We start from the raw sequence: 12,461 nt of genomic DNA, 5'->3' as shown, positions 1-12,461 counted from the left end.
CTTGGACTTCATGGCTTGGTTTGTGCTCTGACATCAACTGTGGGACCTTATATAGACAGGCGTGTGCCTTTCTAAATCATGTCCAATCAACTGAATTGGTGGACTCAAGGATGATCAATGGAAACAGGATGCACCTGAGCTCAAATTTGAGTGTCACGGCAAAGGCTGTGAATACTAATGTACATGTGATTCTTTAATTAATTTGCAAAAATTTCAAAAACCTTTTTCACATTGTCATCACGGGTTATTGTGTGTAGAATTTTGAGGGAAAAAATTAATTTAATCCATTTTGGAATAAGGCTGTAACAAAAGTGAAGCGCTGTGAATACTTTCAGGATGCACTGTATGCTGCTGGTCATTTTCTTAAGCATGCCATTTTTGTAGATGCAAACATTTGATTTTGTTCACTTCAGTAGATGATAACCACCTTGCTAAGATTGGATCTATGCTTTAAATACAAAAGTATTCGCAGTTTAATCTAAAGTAGTGTTGCACAGTAATGCAGTCGAGAACACGTCACATTTGAAAATGGTTGTTAGATGACTGGTGCGTTCGTGTGCTCGCTTACAAATCAGATAAACAATTTGGTTTCTTGGAAGTTAGCAGAAGTTTTTAAGAGAAAAAACCATGAAATTCACATTATGTATTTTTCTGATTTGTGTCATCGTAGTTTAGGATTTCACTACTATTCAGCAGCAGTCTCCAGTTTGTTGTTACAAAATTCCTTCTCTAGCAGGAGAACACACCAGACTGGCCAACTTTTAACAAAACCCAAGCATGATGTTAGCTATTCTATCTCAAGCAAGTTTTCTGTATGTACGAATTAATGGTTCTGTGATCTCCAAAGTCTTCGTGGAAGCTCTCTCCGGAGAAATATGTGAATTTTCTCTCCCTCCTCCACTTAGGGAGTATGCGGTGAATGAAGTGGTGGCTGGGATTCGGGAGTACTTTAACGTCATGCTGGGCACTCAGCTGCTTTACAAGTTCGAGAGGCCGCAGTATGCTGAGATCCTGGCTGAACACCCAGACATGCCGATGTCTCAGGTGTATGGAGCTCCTCACTTGCTGCGCCTATTTGGTAGGGACCCTGGACACCCTGAACACACACATATACATATATATCCCATCCAGGACTGCAGACTTAACTTCACCACTGTCTCTAAACTGTAGCTAAGTGGTCGCAGTCTGGAGCCCTGCTGTCTGTACCATTATAAGTGCTTTCAAACTGTTTAATTGAATTCTGAGAAAATTATTCTCATACAGGTAAACATAGCTGTTGGAGTTGATTAAATGTTACATTTTTATAATTTCCGTCTTTGTTATCGAAATATGAAATGTTCTCGACAGAAGCTTGAACACTGCGAGACTAAAGAAAGACGCTTTTTCCAGTCACTCATTGAGATAATCACTGTTGTTTTTTTGTTAAGTGACATTTCTAATTAGCACCTACATGTAGAGACTGTTTTCAGTGCTTCCACTCTTTTGTCCAGAAAAGAAAGAAAATTAATCCTAGACCTAGCTATTATAGCAATGTTTTTGTGGTATTAGAGATTACACACCCACAGTTTAAAATAATGTACTCCAAACATTTAAGTTGTATGGCTTCACCATACAGTGAGCAGTGTAAATGATGCATATGCACAGCTGTTTGCTCTTTTCTGTGTAAAAATAAGCTCTCCATTATTGTGTTATTTACTGATATTAACACTCAGGTTAAGTAATTAATAATTACTTTTTACTGAGGTGAAGTTTCACACTAAGATGACTCGTCTGATTTGATTACTGATGTTAATGAACACACCTGACTTCACAAATTTACGAGGGTCTAACAGTAGTCGAGCATAACAGCTAATTAGGTTTTAACAATTAAAATGAAAACTTACAAACAGGCTTGATTATAATGACTTCTCTGTATGTCTTTAGCATATGAAGTGGCAAATTAAATCCTTAAAGTCGAGCAGGTTTACATTTTACTGAGATCTTTCTATATTGTTTCTACTGACTATCCTTTTGATTACTCTGGTTGTATTAGACACATTTGTGTTTCCGTGAATTACTTACTTTACTTGTTGCTTCATTGCAAGTCTTATATAAGTATATATATAAGTGCTCATATAATTTTTGCTTGTTCCTTTTCTTCGTCGAAATCAACTGAATTATTAATGGTATGTAAAGTTGGTTTCACACATTTTGGGGGATGTATATATGTTATTTTATGATTTATTTATTGGTATTTGTTGTTGGGTTTTTGGTTTTTTGTTCTAATTTAAGTGAATCATTTATTGTAATTAGGCTTGACTGTTGATATTCTTTTATGTGACATGTATGTTTTTTATGGGGCCCATGCTTTTATTTGTGCGCCCTCTATGGGTGATGTTGTGTCCAGGCCTTATGTGCTGGGTAGAAAGCCACTCACAGCTGGTGTATAATTCAGATTTATCAAGTGTTTATCAGACCCTGATGAAGACCTGCTGCCCATATTCGAAGAAAAAATGAATTATATTAATTCATCTATAGAAGGAGTGCCTTTAATATTTTTCCATGGTTATCTATAACACTTGACCTTAAGCAAGATTTCCTGGATTTCTGTTTTTCTATCAAGTATTAAATTGCACTAACTGCATTAGCCAAGAAACAGACAATCCCCTTTTTGTTATTTTAGTATTTTTTCAATAGAATTGCCAGGAAATTTACTATATAATGAAACACATTTGTATTGCAGTATGAAAATACAGAGCATTTTATCCACATTGCTGTTATTGTAACTGAAAGTAATATGTTTTTTATTTTTAAGTCAACAGCTTTTTTTTAAGCAAAAACCACTTATCCCTAAAACAGCAGATTTACTGTATTATGCCTGCCTCAGTTGTTTAAAGTAGTTATATTATCTCAAACACTTAAATGCTGTATATATCTGATTTATGATTTTGCCAAATAATCGATCTCACAAACTTTCCCCTCTGTGAAGCATGTTTTTTCACACAGTATTTAAGATTTAAAAAAAAAAGAACAATATCAATCCTGAACCTCCTTCAGTCTGCAGTTTACTTCTGCATCGTTCCTCACACATGTTCTCCTTCCCTGACAGTTCGTATTGGAGCCATGCTGGCCTACACTCCACTGGACGAGAAGAGTCTGGCTTTGCTGCTCAGTTACCTCCAAGATTTCCTCAAGTAAGGTTTAACTCCTACCACGCCACCAGGGACTGCATGTCATGTTTGGCTGATTCTCAAATGTCATGTTACATCCACACTCATATTAGTGCAGCCAGCCTTGTTGCAAATCCTCGAAACATAAGCCATGAAATCGATTTTCTGCTCTGAAAAGTATTTTGGCGTAGACTGACTGTAAACACAACAGCATTTTATGACAGACGTATCTAAGGTTTAGGTACTTTGGGAAGAGTATTTTAAATGTTTGCACAGGTGATTTGTGTATGATTCTTTTTGATAAATTATGTAGAATCTAAATCAAAACAAACACAGAACATGTCTGTCTCTGTCCGTACGGCACCGCAGACGTACTGTTAACGACTGAAGTAAAAGAGACTCTCTGGTGTTGAATGGTGACAGTATTCTGATCCTTTTAACTTAAAGTACTAATACCACACTATAAAAATACTCTTGTTACAAGTTAAAGACCTGCATTCAAACTAAAATAAGTATTATTAGATTGGAAATACTGACACGTGAATGTGTAAACGGCATTTTACTGTCGAAGCCAGTTGAGGCTGAGTTTAGTCCAGTGGTTCTGGGAGTCAGTAACCTTCAACAAAAGTTCTCAAGGAGCACAAATGACCTGGAGTAGCTTTTATTTATGTGGAAGTGAAGTCTGACTAGAAAACTGATAAATGTTGTACACATGGGTATATTTTCTTGAATTATTACACTGCTACATGCATATATGCCAGTCTGGCTTTGCTCTGGTGGTACCGTTCATACTGTTAATGAACCCGAGACACCACATTTAAGAGTTAATTGAGTCATATTATCAGGATAGAAAACGTCTGGTCGAAATGTCTGTGACTACACTGCTGATGAAGTCCGTTAAAGAAAACTTGTAATTGGTGGTTTCTTTTTTTATACATTGCTCCGTTGAGTCAGACACCATAAAACTGTGTGACGATGTCTGAATTAAACACGTCTCTACCTAAAGAACTTATATTTAATGAAGCAAACACTTGAGATATAATCATTTTCCCTCCTTCACCTAACTTTCTGTGAGTCCTGCAAACTGAATTTCCTGTGAAGAGCATTCTCTTATCTTGTCACATCTAATGTTTATCCAGACAAACCTTGTTAAATTCCCAAATGAACAAGACTCCTATTGGGACTCTGACAGGTTAGAGGTTTGAGTGATAACTCTTCCACTCTTTTAAATCCCCTCCGGAGGCATTCAGACTCCGCTCTTATCGAAACATAAAAATTATTTTGTATATTTAAAACATTTGTTGGTAATAGAATTTGCAAGCTGAACGAATTTTCAACAATGACTATATTTCCTCTCCCACCATCACAATCAATTCTACATTTTCTCCAGGTACCTGGTAAAGAATTCATCCACCCTCTTCACTGCCACTGACTACGAGGTCGCACCCCCCGAGTACCACCGCAAAGCTGTGTGAGAGCTCTCAGCACACAGCGGCCCTTATTGAGGCACGTCATCCCCGTCTCCCAGACCACATGTAAAATAACCATTACTTCCCTTTTGAGTGCAGACTCGGATGAGATTTTTCACTTGAACTGATACACTTCCACCACAAAGGTCTCAGGAGCTTGTCACGGTTACGTAAGAAAATACATTTTTAGGAAAACTTTTTTTTTTTTTAGCTGAATCTCTTTTTTTCTCTCATTTCTTTGAAAAGTTGTGTTTTCTGTTGACAAGTTTTCTGTTTCCACAAGCAGCTCTTTGGTGTTTTTGTGCATTCCACCTGATAGATATTTGTTACCGTTGCATGTATGTATTTATTAGTGCTTCTTCTGCCATATGAGGTGCAATTTAATGCTGGACCACGTGGTCAGCAGTCAGCAGTTAATGTTTTTGTATCTGTATCATGTGTATTTGTATCAATTTGTAAAGAAAAAAAATGTTTCTACACAATCTGTGTTTCCTGTGTCTTCTTGTGAATATCTTTAGTAAATTATTTGGTGTCTTTGCTGTTCTTTCAAGATGCATTTTGTAATGTGTCACTCACTAATGGAGGAAAGACTTGCGGTGGCATCAAGTCATCATAATCCGACATCAAAGACGTACACTGTAGACTGGGGCTTTAATATTCATATGACAAGACAGCGAGCAAAAAAACATTCATCTTTCATGCACGTGTTCAGTTCATTAAAAATATAAAATTGTGTCACATGAAGGAGCAGTAATCATGACAAATCAATATTGATTGAAATCCAAAGTACCCACAATTTTTATTAAACAAGGGGAAATAATTGGAAGCAAGTTTTAAGACTTGTCGAAGACAGATGTTATTGTCAGTGAGTTATAGACTACAAAATACATATCCCAAGATTAATATGAACAAATTATTAAAAAACAAGTTGGGAATATAAATCTAATTCTTAACATATAGATAATTCTCTCAGAAGGATCATTAAATTCTACAGAAGATATCAACTTGAGCAAAGCTTTTTATTTTTAAATCCAGTTTTATCCAGGTCCTGTTTAATAACTATATGTCCTGGGTTTTGGTATGAGGTATAGATTGTTTATATTATTTTTGAAATATCCAACACTAAAGCACAATATCAGCTGACATGATCCAGACTCCTCTGTCCTCTATTGTTTGAGGAAATATTTAACTCCATATATATTGTGCCAATTACCTAACTGTTATATCGTCCTTTTGTCTATGTCTCCATGGCAACAGCGTTACCATGGAGACATAGACTGCAGTTGCTGTGCCGTCCGTCTCGACTGGAGGCGCAGTGACCTACACAATAAAAGCCCTGTTCAACATGTAATCCTTCAATTTTTCTCTGTTTTCACTAGAAGGAAAGGGTTTGTAGTCAAGTATGAAAGTATATTTAAAAGTGTAAAAGTTGCATAAAACGGAAATACTCCACCACAGTTTTAGTTAGTAGTTACTTTACAGAGCAATAGAAGAAAATATAATCAATGATCAAATAAAATTATATTGTAATATTATGGATAGATAAGGTATGAATTTATTGATCCAGTAGATAAAGTGTATGAAATGATTAGTAGCCCCACCCACCATGAATGAATACATCAACTATTATACTACAATATAAACCATTATTCTGAAATAGTCTATTCTGCATAATGAGTACTTTTACTTTTGGTACTTTACTCATTTGAACGACTTTTTATAGGACTGTAACTAATGATTACTTTCATTTTGCATTAATCTCATTAAATGAAAATGTCCATCGTCCTTGTCCAGCTTATTGTGCAAACTTCAAAAAGACTTAAAAATAAATAACATTTAGAAAACAATCATAATTAGGAGAGGCAGCAAATTTCTTCAGACTTAAATGATTATCAAAATAGCTGCCAATTTATTTTCTGTTAACTGACTAATTGATTAATCAACTAATCATTTCAGCTGTTCTTGTACTACTGTTGGGTTTAAGAACTAAAGCAGTTAGATAATTACAGTGAAGTAAATATTTCTCTCTGAATGTGAATGTCTCTGATAAGCATTAATTTGAGAAGGACTTGTGACAAAAGGCTGCCAAATATAATAAATAAAGTTAAACCAAATGTAGATATTTTCATATATATATAAAATCGAATTTCTAAAGGAATATTTTAACTATTTTTAATCTTACATCCGTGGATATAGCAACAATTTCTGAGCTGGTAGGAGCTCAAACATGAGCTCCTGAACAAATTGTCTATTATACTATTATAACAATTATAGTAAGTGCTGTTATATATTATCATGTGTAATATCAAATTGTAGTCCCATTCTGTTGTGTATTGATCTATATTGATATAAAATGACAGGATGAAAAGATTTTCCTGCCTCCTTTACTTTATATGGTCTCAGTCAGGTATATAGGTTACAGTGAGCACAGTAATAGTCCCACTATTTCTAAGCTACACTTGAAGCAGATTAATATGTTTTATCCAATGTTTACTGAAGATAATAGATAGTAGATAGCTAAGTTTGAGATATTTTAGATGCTTGTTTTAAGCAGGAAATGTAGATAAACAAAAACACATTTTATTCCAAGTAATAGATAATAATACTGTTTGTATAGTTAAGTAAACAGGTTCAATCATATATATTTATATATATTATATATATTTATTTTATATTTAGATGCAGACAGATATGACTGTTTATATTAGGCATTAATTGCAGATAGGAAGGATAATTCATTTATTTTTATTGGAATTTATTTAAGGTTGTAGACTAGATTACATTATACTTTCCTGTTGCACATGGCAATGATGAATGACTAATTCAGCTGCTTTACTGAGGTAAACGTACATACATTCTTTACTCAAGTAGAAATACAGATAAATACGTCTCTGAAGGACATTTCTGATGTTTCTGTGTAAAGCAAACTTCAGATAAGGTCGAGTCTCCCTGTCCAGATGTTGGGAAGGCGTGCAATGATGTACAACATATTAATTAGATGCGAAGATTAGATCAGCATGGATCACTTTGATTTCAATCCCCCGAAGGGAAACCCTGGGTCGTCCTACGCAGCCAGGTACCAGCTTAAAATCACATAGAAATAAAATAACATACAATAGAATAACAATCACTTACGATACGGCCCACGAAAGATAGAAAAAATAAGCAAGAAGGTACCAGGTGCGCAAAGAGGTTCGTAAGTTGCAGATGGTGTAATATCTGCATACTGCGATGGTAGTGTTAATGTGTCTATATAACCAATTTTCTACGCTAATATAACACGCGTCAACTCAACGGGGGGGACTCAATATTAATAATATTTATTATCGATGATTCCCCTCAAATGCTTTAAAACTTAAGTAACAAGCCTGTTTTGAACATAACATGTTTGGAGTAGAAAGTACAGATATTTGTGTAAAAATGTAGAAAGTAAAAAAAAACTGAAAACTAAATACTCATACCTGAAAAAAAAAGACTAATTAAGTACAGAAAGTATTTGTACTTTGTTACCTCACAACTCTGTAGTAATAACTGTAAATACACGTGTGCTAAATATGCTGAATTGAACATGTAGTGTATAAACATTTACATATAGCAAAATTTTGATTCAACAGTGCCACAAACTGACCAAAAAAGGCTTTAATTTGGATGAGGAGTCTTTGTTTATAAGTTATGTTCTTTTCTAACAAATGTTTTGTCACTGCAACTGTGTTTTTTAAATGTTTTAATTCCTCTATGTGGACTGGGCCTTTATATGAGGGAAGGAAAAACTACTATTACTACAACAGCAGGTGGCCAAAATGGTGCTCGGTCTAACTACTTCATATTGTCAGTTTACACTAAATCAAATCATGTTTTATGAGTTTATACGTTTGTGTGTGTAAAGCAACCATCAGATAGACCAACATTGTGGTGTAAAATGTAGGGATATTACCATAGGTTGATAACAACAAGGCTTACAGCGAGCTAGGTGACACAAAAACAGACAGGTAACCAGGTAACAGACAGTTTGGGGTAGTCATTAAAAATAATCTCCACTGCAGGTGTCGATTCAAGTTGGGTAAACAGCTCAGTAAATAACACATAATTAAGAGCTGTGTACCATGTTTACAGGTTTCCAGGTGTTTCCTGACGTCACTTCAGGTTTTTTCCTGCCCCTTGTCCCAGGATGTCTCCAAACTTCTCCCAGCGACACTTTAACAAGGAAGTCCCGCCCCCCTTCCGCCGCAGCCCATTGGTTGAAAAGTAAACCGGGTTCCGTTCGATTGGCTCAACGGGCTGTCAATCAAAAAGCAGCAGAGTACAGTGTGCGGTTAGGCGTCAGGTGAAACTCGCTCCGTAAGAAAAAAAAAAAAGGAGGGATCTGATAAAACTTTACGTCTGAACTTCCCTGTGAACTTTTTCTACTATTTATGAACTTATTCAACAAAAAGGAAAGTTTTAACACCCGGAACCGACACGTTACAGGATGAAGAGCCTCAAGTATCGGTTGAAAAAGCACGAAGTCACCATCACAGTAAGTGTGTGGGGTTTTTTTTTCCTGTATTGAAAGGGTTTTTCAGTGCTCGCATTCCCCGTCTGCTGCCATTGAATTGATGCTAAGCGTTGTGTTTTTCACACCGGGGGTTGCTCTTTGTTTGAAACCCTGACCTCCTGTCCCTCCACAACCACATTAACCTCGGTGTTGTTCCCACAGCGGCGGTGGTTGGAAAACTCACCGCCAGCAACTTTGAGCACCTGCAGCCTTCTGAGCGGGCGGTGGATGTGGCCTGACACACTTTTATGACCCTGCATGCACCTTCAGGGTTCAGGGTTTTTATTTTTTATGGTCTGGCCTAAATCTATAAGCAGCTGACTGCGTTGCTGTTGCTCACAAAGCGCGGTCACAGGAAGAAAAGCTCCGCAAATCAGTGCGCACCAAAAAAAGTGCCTGTTGTTATCACCGAGGGGGGGGGGGACACCTCTGAAAATGGTGTTTTTTTGACCGAGGTTTTTTCCTTTTGTGACTGGGAATAACCTCACGACCCTCCAGAAGCTGCTGCAGGAGGGTGGGGGTGGTTTTCAAATGTAGCCTTCTTGAATGCACCAACAAATTGTGAGAGAAGTTATTGATTTTGAACCTTAGTGGTGTGTTCAAGTATTACCAGTAAGGGTAGATTAGATAAATGTTGGGTAACACCACAAACATTAGTTGCAATAAATGGTTATTTTCTTTATTGAGTAAGCTGGATTGTTTGTTTTGCTTATAAAATGTGAAAATGGTTTTGCACTTGGCCATATTGTGTTTTGTATATTCGCAATATGGCCAAGTGCAAGTTGATAAAAGTAAAATATGTGACTATACAGTATTGCTGCAGAGATGCTTTGGCCTATGAACCTCTAGATGTGAGAAAACATGTTTGTTTCCTACTACAGACCTCAATTAATTAATGATTTTGAATCTTTATGTCAGTGAAAGTTAATTTGTGATGCGAAAAAGATCATTCCTCTTAATCATGAATCATATCGCAAACATAATATCATAATAATCTGTCAAACTAATCACAATATGCTCTAGTTTTTATCCAGAATCACTTTTCTGTCATATCTGGCAAAGAAAAGCAGCAAATCCTCACATTTGAGAAGCTGAAACCAAAGAATAAACGGCATTTGCCCTTGAAAAAATGACTAAATTAATAGGTAAATTATAAAAACACATCAAATCAGTTAACTACTTGATTAATCAGCTAACCTTTTCCACTCTACAGTCTCAAAAATGACCAAAAACCTGAATCAACACCTCAAAACTGAACAGCAAAGGTCAGATGTATTGCAGGGCTGTTGTTGTTATATGTTGGTTTTAGCTTGGTGTACCTAATAAACTGGCATCTGAGTGTATACCTATAAAGAAACGAGCCACTCCTGCAGCAAAATACAGAAGCAATGTTTAAAAAAATATTACATCAAAGCGTCACACTTCTCTAGGATTTGTTGCAATTAGCCATCGAGGCTCCGTGGCACCGTGGAGACATCATAAGTCCCTCCAGGAATGTTACAGTGATTTTGTTCTCGGGTTAAGTCTGCATGTGTTACAGCCAAGGCGTATACTGCATGAATAACATAGAATAATATATAATATAATTCATCACCACCCAACAATTGCCTCTAAAGTTCACTTCTTAGACAGTCATTACAATTCTGCACAGTTCAACAGGCAGTGGGTGTTTGGCACTGTGCTCTGTTTTCAGCTCCCAGCAATTACCATGAGAAAGGCACAAAGCCAGAGGAGCTGTGTGTGGTAAACTATCAGGGCCCTTCTTTTTTTTAAAGGGAGGCGGAGGAGGAAAAAAAAAACCTTTCAGGAATGAAATGGTATTGTATTCACATTTATAGTTGTCTCGCCCCTGCAGTCCGAAGCTGGGACACTCCTTTAAAATTCAAGCAAAGTGTTTTTTGGCTGGCAGCATTTTTTTTAAAAGCCCGAGGAAAAACTGAAGGGAAGCTGCGTTGAAGAAACAAACATGACATTTACACAGGTCTGAGTGATGATTTCATAACATTCCCACCACATTCCTCCGTGTATCCAGATACCAAAGCAAAAAAAAAAACCCAGATCGATGGCAGCTCATTTTAAATGTGTCCTAAAGACAGTGCTGTACCTCACTTCTGATTCGTGCGCTAAATGCATAGTTATCATTCATTTCATATCCGATCATCACCACCTGTTTCGGGTCCACCCAGAAGCCTTTGATGTTCATGAAACATAAATAAACCCTATCAGTCAACACCGCGTTGGAGTGACAGCGCTGAGTCTAATCGAACATGTTTTAGATGCATGCTTTCCTCATTCTGTGCATAATGCCTGGGAGGTGAACTCACTCACTCTTTCCTGGTGGGGTGACTAATAATTAAGAAAAACACTTCTCCCTGTACCGAGTGGGAGAGACCAGGGGGAATTCAGGGGAAACTCGCTTTTAATATGTGAACAAACAGTAACTGGCCAGAGAAAGCAAATCACTGGAGGAACCAGTATCCTCTTCCACTCAGTCTAAATGTATTATCCTCTTATCTCCAGTCAGAATTTATGGATTTACTTGGCATTGTCTGTAAGTGATACTTGTCTTATGTTATTGTCCATTATTCTCCTATCAGGTTTGCCTATCAAGTATTGACAAGAACTTATTTTAGCATAGAAATGATAACTATGCTACTAAACCATTTAAGGTAGCTGGAAAACAAAACTGAAATCAAGGTGTACAGGATGTAAAGTGCTAAAGGCATTCCCTCAATACCAGCTGTAGATTAAAGGCAGGGTGAGGTCTGTAGTTTTGGCCCAGGTTTGGACCATTTAGGGCTCAATCAGTCTCTTGTGTAGTGTGTAGTTTTTAGTTTTTTTGTTAAGAGTTTTGTTCTCATGACCAGCATTGTCAGTATAATTGCCATACACACTTCCAAAAAGAAAGAAAAGAAGGGTTCGAGATATTTTTAAAGCAGCAACAAGGAACTTGTTTTGTGTTGATTCTGGCAGCCCCCGTGGACATAAGCAGTAATGTTTCCATTGTGTCGTTTCATTGATTTCAAGGGGAACCTGACCTGAATTTGACCTTAATAATAGCCACAAAGAAACAGACTCCGCTCACTCACCGGCCTCGTGTTCTTATGTAGGTCAAATAGAGGCATCATTATTAAACTGAGGCTGTTAGAAACTCCTTATAGAAATGTATGACGAGGGCTGCAACTAATGACTATTTTAATTACTGATGAATCTGTTTCATGTATAAAACACTCCCTGAAATAGCTCAAGGTCTGTGCAACAGTCTAAAACCTTCAGATATTCTGTACACAATGATACACATTAGAGAAG

At 36.8% G+C, this 12,461-nt stretch overlaps 2 protein-coding genes across 2 annotated transcripts in view; both read left to right on the top strand.

The window, feature by feature from the left end:
• Positions 1-905: 905 nt before the first annotated feature.
• Positions 906-5,106, top strand: LOC118321027 (mortality factor 4-like protein 1; the record flags this gene model as incomplete). The annotated part of the gene is given in 3 exon segments (XM_035652200.1): positions 906-1,078; positions 3,089-3,173; positions 4,540-5,106. Coding segments are annotated over 3 exon segments (343 nt in total), but the record flags the coding sequence as incomplete, so codon positions are not given.
• A 3,867-nt stretch (positions 5,107-8,973) lies between these two features.
• The window catches only part of uacab (uveal autoantigen with coiled-coil domains and ankyrin repeats b), a gene marked incomplete at its 3' end in the record, with an annotated part of 40,345 nt that continues 36,857 nt past the window's right edge, over positions 8,974-12,461 (top strand). The window contains 1 exon segment of the mRNA XM_035652175.1: positions 8,974-9,134. Coding sequence (XP_035508068.1) covers positions 9,087-9,134 — 48 coding nt within the window.

Source organism: Morone saxatilis, unplaced genomic scaffold, assembly GCF_004916995.1.
Source record: "Morone saxatilis isolate NCDOM2014 unplaced genomic scaffold, NCSU_SB_2.0 Contig11, whole genome shotgun sequence".
Taxonomy (NCBI): domain Eukaryota; kingdom Metazoa; phylum Chordata; class Actinopteri; family Moronidae; genus Morone; species Morone saxatilis.
The sequence above is the reverse complement of the archived record's forward strand: the minus strand, read 5'-3'. Positions and strand labels throughout refer to the sequence as shown.